The 16,561-nt window shown below is 36.9% G+C and overlaps 1 protein-coding gene across 1 annotated transcript in view; it reads right to left on the reverse strand.

Annotated features, from left to right (window-relative positions):
* Nucleotides 1–101: 101 nt before the first annotated feature.
* retreg1 (reticulophagy regulator 1) overlaps nucleotides 102–16,561 on the reverse strand; it is a 97,825-nt gene continuing 81,365 nt past the window's right edge. Inside the window, exons 6-9 of the mRNA XM_059945753.1 lie at nucleotides 11,963–12,100; nucleotides 11,220–11,293; nucleotides 9,943–10,069; nucleotides 102–6,262 (exon numbers count right to left, since the gene is read on the reverse strand). Of these exons, the coding sequence (XP_059801736.1) occupies nucleotides 5,766–6,262; nucleotides 9,943–10,069; nucleotides 11,220–11,293; nucleotides 11,963–12,100 (836 nt within the window). The 3' untranslated portion in view covers nucleotides 102–5,765. The remainder of the gene's footprint in view (nucleotides 6,263–9,942; nucleotides 10,070–11,219; nucleotides 11,294–11,962; nucleotides 12,101–16,561) is intronic.

The following is a 16,561-nucleotide window of genomic DNA, read 5'->3' on the forward strand; positions in this document are numbered from 1 at the left end:
AACCTATTTTACAATTACTTTGATTATTAAAAATACACTGGTTAAAATAAAATATTTTAGTACCTTTATTTTTTGTCAAAAAATCACAATCACAAAAGATCAACACAGTATTAGACAAGCTTTAATTATCAAATCCAATGAATATAATGGACATGTCTTTGCCACTGAAAATTTTAAATCCTGTGGACCAAAAGATTATTTAATAAAGTGCAGTAAATGGGACATTTTCATATTTTATGAAATAAGACATTTTATGATGGCACTGTTTCTGGTTATTAGTCCTCTTTCCTGCAAAAAAAAACAATTATGGGTTTATGTTTGGTTGCTAGAAAGTGCATTTTAGTAAATACCACATATAAAGTGCAAACAGTTTTAATATAGTCAAAATCTACTCTTACCCATCCCAGCACCCACATTGATTACAGTAATTATCTTAATTTTTAAATCACAAATTTTAGATAAATTATAGATGTCTAACAAAATAATGAAGTGAATGTGTTCACATCTTGTTTAAAAAAAAACAAATTGAGGTAGAAATTCACCCCTAGTTTGATAAAAGTGACAAGTCTTGCAAGTACAGGTTGAGTACCCTTATCTGAAATGCTTGGGGTCTGAGGCGTTTTGGAATATATAATGAAATAGCTTGGAATCACCAACATTTTCAACACTGAATTTATATGTAAGCAGTCTTTGTCTTACACTCGTTCATCACATATATGTACTGATGCAGCTGTTTAGCATGTTATATTTTCATCAACAACAATCTTGGCAAACTCTTCATTGAATTTCTCTGCTGTTTTGAAATCAGCAGATACATTATCACAATTTTTTAAGAAAGTAATTCAGTGCCTTTTCTTAAATTTCTGAACCCAGTCTACTGAATATTCACCATTACCTTCAATTTTCAATTCATTGTGCTAAATCATTGCTTGTTTCATGAACAGCATATCATTAAGTGGCTAATGTTCACTCTGACGTTGATGAATCCACTCTTTCAATACACTACTGAGATCTTCATTTTTCCCTTTATGCAGTTTTTTTCTATTTTTCAATAATTTCTTTTCATTACATATGTGAGGTCACTTCTCAGAACTGTCCATGGTGGGCAGGAATCAGCACATTGCCTGGGAACCTTCCCGGCATCTTGTGGAATTTTCCATTTGTGATGTCATGTCAGCAATCAAAACAAATTGGAATTTCAGAGATTTTGGAATTTCGGATAAGGGGTACTCAACTTGTCGGCAACTTTACTGTTTCAATAATTTGGGTTACATCCCAAGTTTCGGGTTTCTTTAGTTCTATCAGCATAACATCTGATAACTTACACACCACCATAACTCAGTACACTCTGTTGGTTTGCATTTGCTGAAGTGAGCTTTAATTCAAGGCATTAGTAACAAACAAAACATCACACTATGAAGTGCTGGTATGTGTATAAAGTAAAGTATTTAATAATGAAAATATTGAGTTAAACAGCAAATGTATTACTTGAATACTTCACAGTCATGATTACTGAACACTACCATAAATATCCAGGATAGTGAAAGGATTAAAGAATTGCCAGAAGTCATTCAATGTCAGTTCTAACTCCAAAAGCTATAAGTTAAATTATGATAAGCTTCAGTTCTTTGAAGATCAAGTTAATTTGCAGAGGCTGCTACAGCATGCCTTGTACAAGGACAAATTTCTCACTCAATGTGTTTTAATATTAGATTTCCAATTTTAAATGGAATAAAAGTTAGCTAAATGATTGTTAATTGTAACCAGAAACAGATTTCACCCAAATAGTCCACTGGATTAGACTATGTCAATATATAAAAAAAACAAATTGGTGTTCCAAACAAAACCACACAGAATGGTACTAGTCAGAGAACGATGAAATGTAAGATGAAAATTGCAAATAAAATTGATCAGTGTTTCTTGCTGAAATATCTTGGAACAAGAAACTAAACCTACATGAAATAAATCTTCTCTGCTTTGCTGTAAAAATTACTTGACATATCATTTAGTCTGCAGCAAGTACACACACCATTTCACTAATTTTGGCTAAATCTCATTATCTTCGCTAATGTCAGTGCATCATCAGTTAATTTGTGTACCACCTTAATTTAGTGATGCAGTGTGAAGTATACCCTTCCTCCCTTCGAGCTGCACCACCCCAGTATCCCACAATCCTGATTAATCCTAACCTAATCACAGGACTATTACAATGATCAGTTAACTTACTCAGTATGTTTTTGGACTGTGGAAAGAAACCAGAGCACACAGGAAAATCCCATGCATGCTATGGGAAGGGCATATAGAGACTCCTTACTCAATTGAGCAGGATTGGCTTTAAGGAATTATTGAGGTATGGAGAAATGAAAGCAAGATACAGTAGGTTTAGAGTAAGATTAACAATTCAACTGGGTTGAAAGTGATGATCAGGGTATAAAGGGTGGGGTATAAAGTGTGGGGTGGGGGGGAAGGGGATTGTGGTGATGAGAGACCTGAACTAGTTTTCTTGAATTTATTCCTTTTTTGAAACCATTGTTCAAACAATACTTGAATAATGCTATAAATTGAAATGTTTGTGACTATCTCATTACAAATGTACTTGTACTTAAAGTTTATATTTACTATATTTGAATCAATTGGACGTTTCTTTCAACTGAACCAGAAGATTTCATAAATCTAAAAGTTTGTTTATCCAATTGTGTAAAAGATATGACTGAATATAAAACTTTTTTGGGGTACAAATCAACACAAGGATCTCAAATTAGGTGTGATAGTTTTTTCTGATGTTAAGAAAAGATAGTTTATGAGTGACTTAAAATTCCTCCATGCTCAATTGAAAGTTAAATGGGATTAACCAAAATTTGTCAAGGTAACTTTGACACAAATAACTGCATAATTTGACAAAATCAAATTGTACTTCTACCCAATATTAGTTAATCAACTAAAATGATTAGTAATTTTACATACAGATCCCCAAGCTGGTAAGATTTACTTACCATTTAACTTCAGTGGAAAAATTTTGTATTTAAAATGCATTTTATTTTTTTAAATCAAGTATACATTTTAATTTTCTGTAAGGCTCTATTATGATGAACTAGGTAGGAAGAAAAACATTTTAAAAACAAGAGTTTGGGGTTAAGTCAGATGTTAAATTGTGACAGAATTTAAACCGGGAGTCAAAGCCATCACAAAATCATCCACATGAGGTTTTACTGATGGAACAAAAGGAGGAAGAACACGTATACTGCTTTGGTAACAAGGCTAGTCAGTAAGTGTTTATAATGGGGCTACCTGCCTTTTTCTTTGTCAAGGGTCAATTTTTAGCCCCAGGTGGCTGCTTTTCCCAGACCTCAAGAAATGCGAGATGAAAATAGATGAAGTGCAGAAAAGACTTCTTCAAGTGTGATTCCTTGAGGTCCAACACACTTAGAAGTACTCATTGCTTAGGAAACTATCTGTTTTCTACAAACTACTAGTCCCACCCCACTCTCTACCATTGAATCCTACGATCTTCACTTCCCTTGCCCCACAAACCAACGACTAATTGATAATTTTTCAGCAGTGGGGCCCCATTCACAGCAATCAAACCTTGTGCCAATATCCCTACTCTCTCTCGTTGCCACTAATTGCTTTTTTTTTAAAGCAAGCTGACCCCATTCACCCAGCTCTTAAGTCCTTACTGTCAAGCAGGATATAAGTGTGCAGATTCTATTCCATTATGTTTTTTACATTCACAATATCTTTTCCTCCAGAGAACTTGTCCCAGGTGAAAATGCCCATGGTATTACAGGAAAGATATTAGGATGGACAGAAGACTGACTGGCAGAAGGCAAAGAGTGGGAATAAAGAGTGCCTTTTCTTGTTAGTACCTCCTGACTTGAGGTATTCTGCTGGGATCAGTATTGGGTTTTCTATTTTTCACATTATATGTTAGTGATCTGGATGATGGAATTGATAGCTTTATGGTCAGGTTTGTGAATATATGAAGATAGGTGCAGTGATAGGTAGTGATAAGGAAGCAGAGTCTGCAGAAGGACTTGGAGAATAGGCAAAGAAGTAGCAAATGAATACAATGGAGGAAAGTGTATGGCCATGCACTTTGTGGAAGTAATCTATTTTCTAAATTGGAAGTGACTTCAGAAATTGGTTAGTGCAAAGGGACCTGGGAAGGATTCCTAAAGGTAACTTGCAGGTTGAGTTAGTAAGGAAGGCAAATGTTAGCATTAATTTTGAGAGTACTGGAATATAAAAGCAAGAATGGTATGTGGAGCATTATGAGCAATTTTGGGCCCCTTATCTAAGAAATGATGTGCAGGCATTGAAGATGGTCCAGAGGAGGTTCATGAGAATGATCCCAAGAATGAAAGGGTTAATGTATGAGGATTGTAAGATGGTTCTGGGCCTGTGCTCACTAAGTTCAGAAGAATAATGAGGGATCTCACTGAAATGTACTGAACATTGAAAGGCCCAGATCGAATGGAAGAGCAGAGAATGTTTCCAATAGTGGGTGGGTACAGCCTTAGAATTAAGTCCCTTTACAACAGGAATAAAGAGGAATTTCTTCAGTGGTGAATCTATGAAATTCTTGCGACAGCAGCTGTAAGGCCAAGTCATTGGGTATATTTAAAGCAGAAGTTTACAGGTTCTTGATTAGTAAGGATGTCAAAGGTTATGGGAAGAAAGCAGGAGAATGGGATTGAGAAGGAAAATAAATCAGTCATGGTTGAATGGTGGAGAAGACTCGGTAGACCAAATGGTCTAATTCTGTTCCTATGTCTTATGGTCTAAAATCCAGGCCACTTATTACTTTGTTTGTGTTCACATGTGTCCTTTTCTAAAGTGGCATCAAAAACTAATACCTATTAATAACTGTTCAAAGCAGAGAAATAAAATTCTGTTATCTATTTTTTGGAGTAAAGCTCATTACCTATTAGAATACAGTGAAATACGTGCAAAGGATAATTTTTAAGGTGTTATAATCAAAACAAAAATATAAAAACTAATTTGCAATATTGAACTTAAACCAAACTTTAATGTGATAATTTTCACCTTTGAATCTCAGTTCAATAATGCAGAAAGTGCAGTACAGATTGGTTTTATGTAACTGAAAAAAGAACAAGTATGGAAATGGATTATTAATCTCAATTTTGAAACATGCCTCTATGAAGCTCTCTTTGAACATTCCACTTAAGTGCAACAAAAATAGCAAAGCTACCATAACATACGAATTAAAAACTTCAAATAGGACTGGACTTTATAAAATACTTAGAATACAGCAAATATTTGCAAAAAGTGGTACTTTGTGTTCTTAGCAGTCCAACTTGCTACAAGGCCAGAAAGAAGCTGACTATTGATTGTCTGTTTCTGCACAGAATTCAAAGAAAAAAATTGTGTTTGTTGAATATCTGACTTTTAGATTTGCCATATGAGTCAGTTAAAACATTTAAAGCTAGTCATTAACTCAGATTGACAAGACAGGATTAATTTCCATGCTGTTAATTCAAGGCATAAAGATTATAGTCAGACAACACAGAAAATAGGTGGCCCATTATACCAAATAACACAAATCAAATCAGTTCCTTCAATATTTAGATTATTAAATGTGCAGTACTATTTCACTTTTTCTCATCTTTTTGCTGCACTTAGTTCCAGATACACAAGATCATACTTTTGAAGTCTGGCTCTTTTTGGAAATAAGCCCATAGCTTGTGTTTGTTTTGTTGTTCAGATATGGTCTGCATATTTATTCTCCAGCTCTGAAAGAAGGTTTAATGACCTCCCAGTATGTTTGAGAGAAAGCCTGATTTGCCATCATTGACTTCATGTCTCGCTGCTTGGCCCTGATCCGGTCCTAATTCGCTCTCAATTTGCTCTAACTCAGATTCATCAAGCAACTCAAAGTCATCACCCTCCTCAGTATCAGTTTCTTCGCTTGAGTTTAGCTGTGGTGGTGTGGTGGGCTTGGTTTCAGTAGCCTGCAACTGGCCTTTCACAGCAGATGACATAGCTACAGCAATGGCCTCACTTGCTATAGTACTGATCAGGTTAAGGCTTTGCTCATTGGACAAGTTGAGGGCAAGACCAGCCACAGCAGTTCCTATGTCTTCCTGACATGACTCGGCTTCCAGAGTGGGAATCGGGGGAGTTGGAATGCCAATACTTGAGTCATCATCATCATCATTTATTGTTCCTTTATTATCTATTGAAGGAAATTCTGGAAGATCTCTGGCAAATGCTTCTTCATGATCACTCGGACGATCTAAATCTGAATCAATGATTAAAACATGAGAAAATTAATACAAAAAGGATGAAAACAACTGTAAACTTCTTGCAGTATATTATCATGTTGTTTTACAAATTATTCTGAAGAGGAATACACCAGATTTGATAGTAAACCAAGTTTATCATAGAATCGATAGAAAATAAACAAAAATGTAAACATTGAATGTAATCATAAGAGTTAGGCACAGGAGTTGGTCACTTTCACCTCTACTCTTTTTGTAGTATCATAGCTGATCTTATTATATAACATCAACTCTGCATTCCTGACTACCCCCAATAACTCTTCACCCCTTGATTATCAAAAATCTATCTAACTCTACCCTAAAAACATTCAAGGACTGTGCTTCCACTGTTCTGAGAATAAAACTCACAATTCTAAGGGGGAAAAATGTCTTTTTTTTCCTTTAAGCAAGAGATCTCTTAGTTTTAAATAATGATCCCTACTTCTGGATTCTCCAATAAGAGAGTGCAGCAAGGCACCCAGGATCTTGAATGTTTCAATCAAGTCCCCTCTCACTTTTCTAAATTCCAGCAAATGTAAGTAAACCTCACTTGTAATCTTCCCTCAGAAGAAAATCCGTCCAGTCCAGCTATTTGAATTTTCTTTGTGGTGCTTGCATCATATTAACATCTTTCTTTAAGAAAGGAGATCAATACTGTAACACAGTACTTAAAATACTGGCTCAATATTTTACCCTCATGAAGCACTGGCCTGACCTCAAATGATGTACTGCCATCAACTCTGTATGCCTAACTGTAGGGAGGATGTGAAGGCATTAGAAAAGGTCCAGAAGAAATTATGGAAATGGTTCTTGTGATGTGGTACAATAGTTACAAGTACAGGTATATGGAGGTTGATGGGAGATTTGATAGAAGTAAATAAAACAATATGGGATTTGGGCAGATGGAAATTGGTAAGGTGTTCCATATTAGCAGAGGTGTCAAAGGCCACAAGTCGCAGGTATAGACTAAAGGGAACGAAAACTATGAGTAACACAGGAAAACATTTTTATGTCCTTTGTGCTTCCACTGTTTATAGATATGGTGGAGGCAGGATCTGTTCTTCAGAAAAGATTTGGAATACATAGAGTAAATGATGAAGAAAAAAATTGCAAGGCTACTACTGAGAAGAAACCATGGGGTGGAACTAAAAAGTTACTCATATAAATGCAGCACAGATATGAAAGGTAAAATGACCTCCCTCTGTGCTGTTACCATTCTACGATTATCTTTGATCCAAATTACCCAAGTATAGTACCTCCACTGATTTTCTGTTATACACAGCAGATCTTAACTCTTCAAAAAACTCCAATAAATTGGTCAAAATTCATTCCCTTTTATAAAGCTAAAAAAGGCCTACTTCAATATTTAAACAAAGCTTTAACATTTTCCCTATATTGAAGTTCTGTATGTTCCTTTTTTCTGTCACCCTTTTTGAATAAAGGAATTACATATACTATTTTTCAATTGAATGAAACGGTCCCCAAATTTAAGGGATTTTGGAAAACTGAAACCACTCTATCACTACCCACATCCTTTAAGATTATGGAAAGAACTCCACACCTGGCGACTTGTCAGCTTATGGTTCCAAACCCTTGCACAGTCCACTGCACTGGTAACTGTAATGTTCACGAGTTCCTACTTCCCTTCCAATACCCCATTCAGAGCTACAGTATTTTGAAATGTTACTTATTTGCTGTATAGTGAAGATGCAAAGCACCTGCTTAATTCATTCTCCATTGCCATGTTTTTCATTATTCCTCAGCCTCACTTTCTAATAGGAGCAACATTACATTTTTAATCTTATTTTTCCAATATCTATAGAAATTTTGACAGTTTGTTTTCACATTGCTGTCCAGCTTTATCCTGAATCTCACTAGATTTTAGTGAACATTTTAAAGGATGAAAGAGAAGCAGGGATTTACTAAAGGAATTCTGGTGCTTAGAAACTTTGCAGTGCTGGAGAGATTAAAGTGGGGATGAGCAAGAAACCATAGCTGAGAGAAATACAAATATTTCAGAGGTTTATAGATCCTGAGGAGACTACAAAGATGAGGATGAGACAATGCAAAGATTTGAAAATTAACATGTAAATTTCAAAAATAAGTGTTACTTAGTGGGGAGCCAATGCAAGCCATTAAAGGTGAAGGGTGGGCAGAATCTTACATGTCTATAGCAGTAGTATTTTAGATGGCAAAACTTACAAAGAGCAGAATAAGAAAAGGAATTGAGGAATGTACTGAATTAGTTAAATTCAGTGATAATAAAAATATGAATGAGTTTTTCAGCTAATAGTTTAAGAAAGAAATATATTTAATGTTAACTTTTCTTATTTCCTTAATGGATGAAGTACCATGATTTAAAATATTTACAAATCATTTGGATTTGTCAAATGAAAAAGGTAAAATGAACAGACTGTCTGTATATTGTTGCAACTTATGATCATTCACCAGCAGCAATTTTGTTTGATTCTACTATTTACTGAATCATAAGTCTGCAAAAATGGGAACTTGCATTCTTTTCAAAAATGTAAAAGCAGAGTGTTCTGCATGTACCTAAACAAGAAATACCTTTCTACATGAAAAAAAATTACAATAAAGTCCAAATATGCTTCCCCACCACTGCTGAAGGTAAGTTATTTTACCTCCCAAACATATCTTTAGCTTTTCCCCCACTCCACTTACTGCAGGGATCTCTCCCTCTGTGATTCCCTTGTCCATTTGTCTCTCCCTACTAATCTTCCTCCCAGCACTGACCCCTGCAAACAGCCGAAGTACTACACCTGCCCATTCACCTCTTCCCTCACCTCCATTCAGGACCCCAAACAGTCCTTCCCGGTGAGGCAACATTCCACCTGCAAATCTGCTGGGGTCATCTGTGGTGTCCGGTGCTCGATGCAGAATCCTCTACTTAGCAAGATTTGTCGTAAATTAGGGGACCACTTCATCAAGCACCTCTGCAACATCCGCCAAAAGTGGGTCTTCCTGATGGCCAAACATTTTAATTCCAATTCCCAATCCAACATGTCGGTCCATGGCCTCCTCTTGTGCCACAGTTGGGCCACCCTCAGGGTGGAGGTGCAACACCTTATTCTGTCTGGGTAGCATCCAACTTGATGGCATGAATATCAGTTTCTCCTATTAAAAAATAATTCTCCTATTCCCTACTCTGGCACCCTACATCTTCTTATCTGCCTATCACCTCGCTTTGGTGATCCTCCTCCTTCCATTTCTTCCATGATCCACTTTCCTCTCTTATCAGATCCCTTCTTCTCTAGCCCTTTACTTTTCCCACCCAACTGGCTTCACCTATCACCTTCTAGCTATCCTCCTTCCCCTCATCCTCAACCCTTTTATTCTGTCACCTTCCCCTTTCCATTCCAGTCCTGAAGGACGGCCTTGGCCCGAAACGTTGACTGTTGGTTCATTTCCATAGATGTTGCCTGACCTGCTGAGTTCCTTCAGCATTTCGTGTCCAAAATTGCTTTGGATTTCCAGCACCTGCTGAATTTCTCATGTTTACAAGTTATTTACTATATACTTCCTTTTCATAACTCATTCAGCCAGAATGTAGCCACCTTTGAATTTTCATTTATTAAAAATCATCTCATGTAGTCTGCTCCGTTTCTGCACATTCACCAATGGTAGCACTAATTTACCATACCATCTGATGCATCTGTCTGTGGGGTATGACCTTCTGACAAATTAAAAGTTCCATTTTCTGTCCAGGATGTTTCTGATAGTTCTGTGTCTGAAATAGACAGTTCTTTGCCAGCTCCTGAGGTACTTATCTACAGAACAAACATAGAAATTACGGCAGTTGAACAATTTAAAAAGTGTGATTAATCATGCAACTAAATATATTAACCAAAGTTTTAAAGCAACTTATTCAAAATACTAATATAAATTTACTGGAAAATAATTTGCATTAAAAAGACAATCCAACCTAAACTTCTGGTTATGTTCCAAGCCCTCTGTAGACTTGTCCTCAGCTCTGTAACCACCTGTAATCCTTTAACCAGATTTCAGCATTCTTCCAATTCTGATCTATTATTGGTGATCATGTGATCATTATAAATACACTCAATTAAGCTTATATTTTATATTCAGCATATTTCAGATGAAATATTTCATAGAGAACGGGGTAAAAGTGCAATGTCAGAATTTCAGAATGATGGGGGATGACTGGGAAGATGAATGTGGGGGTGGGGGAAGGAGAATTAGAGGGCATGCAGAAGAAGAGGAGGCAAAACAGAGATCTAGAAATGTGTTGAGGATGGAGGAAGTGCAGAGAAGAGACAAAAGGATCAAGAGATGAGTGGAATGGGAAGGATAGAATTATGAAAAAAGAGATGGTTGAAGGGAGAGAGGAGGGCAGCAAGAGCAGGTTGAGGATGGGTCATTGAATCAGATTCAGAGAGCCAAAGGATGGCAAGAAAGAAAGAAGGGGGTGGGATTCTAAAGATAAAGGGGATCAGGGAAAGAGAGTTGGTAAGGAAGATAGAGAGGGGTGAAGGAGCAGGGAAGGGAGACCATGTCTTGACCATAAAGTCTTCAAATTTAAAAATGCATTATTTGCCTTTCCAAAGGCTCCAACATTTCACATTAATATCATCTGAGGAATCTTACAACAGGAAGCATCATAATGTCAGACAATGATATGAAAGTTACTTTGCTGTTATTCATTAACAGAATATGTACCTTATAACTTAACTAGACCATGCCCAAGCACAGAGTATTGCTATCTAAAATATTAAGGATAGCGGGCAGATGGGAATGCTACCATACACAAATTTTGTTCCAAGTCTCTCTTTCTCTGTGACCTCAAAGTTAATTTAACTTGGGGACAAAATGCTGGGTTTGCCCGCAATGTTTCTATACTATGATTAGATGATCATCTGGATGTGAATTTCGACATGTTACAGGAGCATATTCTCTAACCATGGGACAAAGAGCTGATGTATCTGCTTCACTCTCATCTTCTGATTTTCTTTCAGCCAATTCTTTCTGTTTCACTGAAAGACAAGATCAGCAACAAATAATAAAGGGAATGTTAGAGAAATAATTTTCTTCATGCTTAATTACCAAGAGAAACTTTTAACATTCACTTCATAAAATCAAAATGCTTTACTTTCACAGAGACACACAATCCTACAAAGGGCAATCCATAATCTGTTAGAGCTGCCTAACCCTTCCTCTCATTATCCAATCCAACTAGCAATTTACAAAGTAGACAAACTCTACAGATGTGCCTGACCTGCTGAGTGCTTCCAGCATTATCTGTTTTTACTTTATGTTAGATATGGATCAAACCCCTCTTCAGGCTATCAGTGCAGTTGTAAGGAAATATCCCAGTTTTTACACCAGTTTTAAGTGGCTGGATACCTTCTCCTGGTTAACGGTCATCCTTCAGGTAATACCAGCTGTACTCATTACCCTGACTTTTATTACTTTCTGGTTGTGTAATCTTGCACTATGCAAATTTAATGTCTTGGTTCTATTCTGACTCTGATTCTGATTACAACTCAAAAGTACTTCATTAGCCTAGTTGAGATGAAGAAATAATCTATTCAAATAGAGGACTAAAATAGAAAATGCCTTATAAGGACAATAAATATCATTAGTTTAGTTCCACTGTGTTTCTAACACTCATATTTATCTTAAAATTACTTTAAGGTTCTTACTTTCTATTCTTCTTTGCAAATGTTTTACATAATCCTTAAGACCAAAATCCAGTCGCTGCAGAACTGGTTCAACCCTGTTGCAGATACGATGCCACAGGTCATATGAGGTTATTAAAGGCCACAATAGGACACACAACACTGTGAAACCAACAAGAAAAATAAAATTATTTCAGATCATGCCTCACCATCATTCAGTGCATATAAGAGAAATTGACAGAATATCAGAATGGAGAGAAGATAGAAAAGTTGAAAATATTTGTATCTATTCAACAGAAATGTAATTTGAGATGACATTATGGTTAGTTTTATCTTCATAGCCCCATAGACACAGCTGTTGTTCAATCAATTTTGTTCTACAGTAAAATGTTTTACTGAAGTAATAACTTAGAAGGGCAATCTAGTAGTGCACATTATATAACCAAAGCTATTAAGGGTATGAGCTGGCTGGTGGTGTAGTGGCATCGGCACCAGACTTAGAGATGAGTGGTCCTGAATTTGAACCCGGGCTGACTCCTTAAAGTCACGCTTTCTATCCATGCTGGGTTGAATGTCGAGTTAATAACTTGGCCTAGTTAAAAAACTAATGCTAAAGAAATGACAAGGTTGCTGCCTGATGTGCCATAAGGCATGGAAAGGAATAACAACAAGTAAGAGGCATGGGACAATGACACAGCTTGTCACATTCATGATCTTACTGAATGGCAGAGCAGGCTTCAGGGATTAAATAACTTACTCATTTTTAATCATATTTGCAAGTTCTAAACATTGGTATACAACATAATAAGACTATGATCAAGGATGTGACATTTTTCACTTTAAAGCAAAATATGGACTGATAAGTAAACTTCAATACAGGGTACAACTGTAAATTTGAATCTCTTTGTTTGCATGTGAGCAACAAAACATTACATGAGCTGCTATTTTTACACCACCAACAACAATACCAAGCAAAAATGACAACACATCTCATTTACCTGTGATGTTTTCCAGTTATACTGCTAGGTGGTAGTTTTAAGAGGAATTCAATGTTGATATCATCACTAATCTGCAACTGCTACCTGCCATATCACCAGATAAATGACATACAAAGTGCTAGATGAACTCGGTGAAGAAAGGTCTTGGCACAAAACTTTGACTATCTATTAGTTTCTGTAGATACTACCTGATATGCTGAGTTCCTCCTGCATTTTGTGCGTATTGCTTTGGATTTCCAGCATCTGCAGGCTTTCTCATCTGCCAGATAAATAACTAGTTCATTTGTCCTAAGATAGCTTTAAGAAATGTATTTATTTTTAAGAAAGAAACCTATTTTTGGCTTTTAGAATTTTATTGAATGCATTTGGTTTGCTCTCCCTCCCTTTTCCCCATAAAATTTAAACTTCCAGGTGCTTTGTTACTTCCTCATTATTACTATTATTATTACAATGTCCTTACTTTCTACTTAACAACTTTAACCATTCACTATTTTAAATAATTAGTCTCTCTCCCCTTCTTAGAAATAAATACAAGACTTTATACCTTTCTTTGAGCTCAGAAATTTTTAAAAATTGTCAAATAAACACAGGAATCAATAGTTCTACATCTGTAGATATAAATTCAATCTCACACTATCCTGCCCAGATGTCTTTAGTGCCTGAAACAACTGTTTCCTTCCCACCAACAAATAAATAAATGCCCTTCCTCTGTTCTCATTCACATCTTCACTAAGCAAAATACACCTTATAGGCAATTAATAACCATTACTTGTTTAAACTATATTCTGCACTACTCCCTCCAGCTAAAGTTCATGGATAATCCCAATTTTGTTTCTCTTTTCACAGATGTTCTTTATATTTAAAAAAGCTTGACATAGCAAATCATGATGTCAAAATAAATTATCTGTGTATTTACAGATGAAATCCCTCACTGTATGCTCATAGGATATTAAGTTTCTACCACAAATATCAGAAACATTGTTACATGAAGCATGTTCTCTATATATTACTAACATGTTTAGACCATTCAGTTGTTCTAATACCTCAGATTCAGATTTATTGATCATATGTACAATGAAACATACAGACAAATGCATTATTTGTGTTAACAACCAACACACCCACGGATGTGGGGGGCATCCCACAAATGTCACCACACATTCCAGCACCAACATAATACACCCATAATGCTCAACAGAACACAGGGCAGAACAAAACAGAACATACCAAGCAACAAAGAGACAGTAATGAAATAAGCCCCATTCCTCCCTCCCTACCTCCCACCTACGCACATACACAGCCCTCTAACCTATAATAGGCTGTCTTTGGCCTCTAGACTCCAGCTGACTCAGAATTTGTAGATATTGGGCCCCTGACTTTCCCCAATGGACTCACAGAGATTCTCAGACTCATGGCTCTGGCCGTCGAACCTTGACTTCTGGATTTTGATGCAATCAATCAACCTTTGGGCTTCAATTTTCAGTATTGACACAAGACTCTTGATAAGTTTATAAAGATTTGGCATGGCATCTAATACTTTGACAAACTGCCATAGAAGTGTGAAGAGTACAGTCGGCCCTCCTTAACCGCGGGGGATTGGTTCCGGGACCGTCCGCGGATACCAAAATTTGTGGATGCTCAAGTCTCTTATTTAACATGTATCAGAACGGTGGTCTTTAGGACCTGGTGGTGCAGCTCTGAATCCGCAGTATTTCTATTCACGAAAATAATCATGATCGCGATTGAAAATAAGGTGGAAGTAATAAAGTGATTGGAAAGAGATGAAATGCCATCGGTCATTGGAAAAGCATTCAGCTACAGTCAGTCAACGATTGGAACAATTTTAATGGAGCATGCGAAAGGCCCTGCCCCGATGAAAGCTACAATTATTACTAAGCAATGCAGTGGTTAAATTATTGAAATATGTATGTTTCTTAAGTGTTTATACGCATAGAAAGGTAAAATATGTACTATATACTAAGAAAAACGTTTGACTGACGCTAAATCATACCGGATGTACCTGTTCTGACCTCAAATCCGACTTAAAGACAGACTCAGGAACGGAACTCATTCATAATTATGTTTCAACATAAGCCTGTACATTTAAGTCATTTCTAGATTACTTAAAATACCTAATACAATGTAAATGCTATGTAAATAGTTGTTATACTGTGTTGTTTAGGGAATAGACAAGAAAAAATAGTCCGTACATGCTCAAGCAACGAGTGCTGGAGAGAGAACTTCAGGGTTTTCCCAATTCGCAGTTGGTTGAATCCGCAGATAAGGAGGGCCGACTGTATGTTGATTATTTGCAACATAGCCTGGTATAGAAACACTAATGCCCTTGAGCAGAAAATCCTACAAAAAGTAGTGGATATGGTCCAGCCCACTGTAGATAAAATCTTTCCCTCCATTGTGCAAATCTGCACAGAGAACCGTTGCAGGAAAGCAGCATTCATCATCAGGGACCCCACCATCCAGGTGATGCTCTCTTCTCACTGCTGCCATCAGAAAGGTGGTTCAGGAGCCTCAGGACTCACATTATCAGGTTCAGGAACAATAATTACCCCTCAACCATCAGGCTCTTGAACCAATGGGGATAACTTCATTCAACTTCACCTGCTCCATCACTGTACTGTTCCCACAACCTATGGACTTACTATCAAGGACTCTTCACCTCATGTTCTTGATATTATCACTTATCATCTTTTTTTCTCTCTTTTGTATTTGCACGGTCTGTTAACTTTTGCACATTGGTTGATTGTTCATACTGTTGGGTATGGTCTTTCACTGATTCTGTTATGGTTCTTGGATTTACTGAAAATAAATCTTGGGGTCATATATGATAATAAATTTATATAGAACTTTGAATTTTGATGATGAATGAGGACCCGAATTCTAGGCCTCAAGCTCTGGACTCACCAATAATGGGAGCATGAATTTCCTTGCTGATTTGCCGGGCTGACCTTCGAACACTCCTGGGTCGCTGGTCTTCAAGCTTGGAGTGGAGGTTTAGACTGCAGTCTGTCCTCCAAATTCCCCCATCCCTGTCCCTAAACCCTAACCTGGCCCCCAACTCCCCTCCCTGTGCCCCAAAACCTATGAATCTAAAATAAAACCTAACAAAAACTAATAAATACCTAATCTGAGCCACAGCCTCAACAGAGACCACAAACTAGATCTATCTAATATATGTAGTTTATGTTCAAGATAGAATTCAGGATGAAAAACTACACACAGGGACTGGCGAACTACCAATATGCAAAGATAAACTGTGCAAATACAAAAATAATAAAAAGAGATAAATAATACTGAGAACACGAGTTGTAAAGTCCTTGAAAGTGAGACCCTAAGTTGTGGAATCAGTTCAGAGTTGAGGTCAGTGAAGTTCTCCATGTTGAAGGGTAATAGCTGTTCCTAAACCTTGTGGTATGGGATCTCAAGCTCCTGTATCTTCTTCCTGATTGCAGCAGAGGAGAGAGCATGGATTGGATGGTGGGGGTCCTTGATGATGGATGTTGCTTTCTTGAGGCAATGCTTTTGTAAATGTGTTCAGTGGTGGAGAGGGCTTTGCTTGCAATGGACCAGGCTGCATCTAACACTTTGTGAAGGCTTTTCCATTCTT

The sequence above is a fragment of the Hypanus sabinus genome, chromosome 20, assembly GCF_030144855.1.
Source record: "Hypanus sabinus isolate sHypSab1 chromosome 20, sHypSab1.hap1, whole genome shotgun sequence".
NCBI lineage: Eukaryota > Metazoa > Chordata > Chondrichthyes > Myliobatiformes > Dasyatidae > Hypanus > Hypanus sabinus.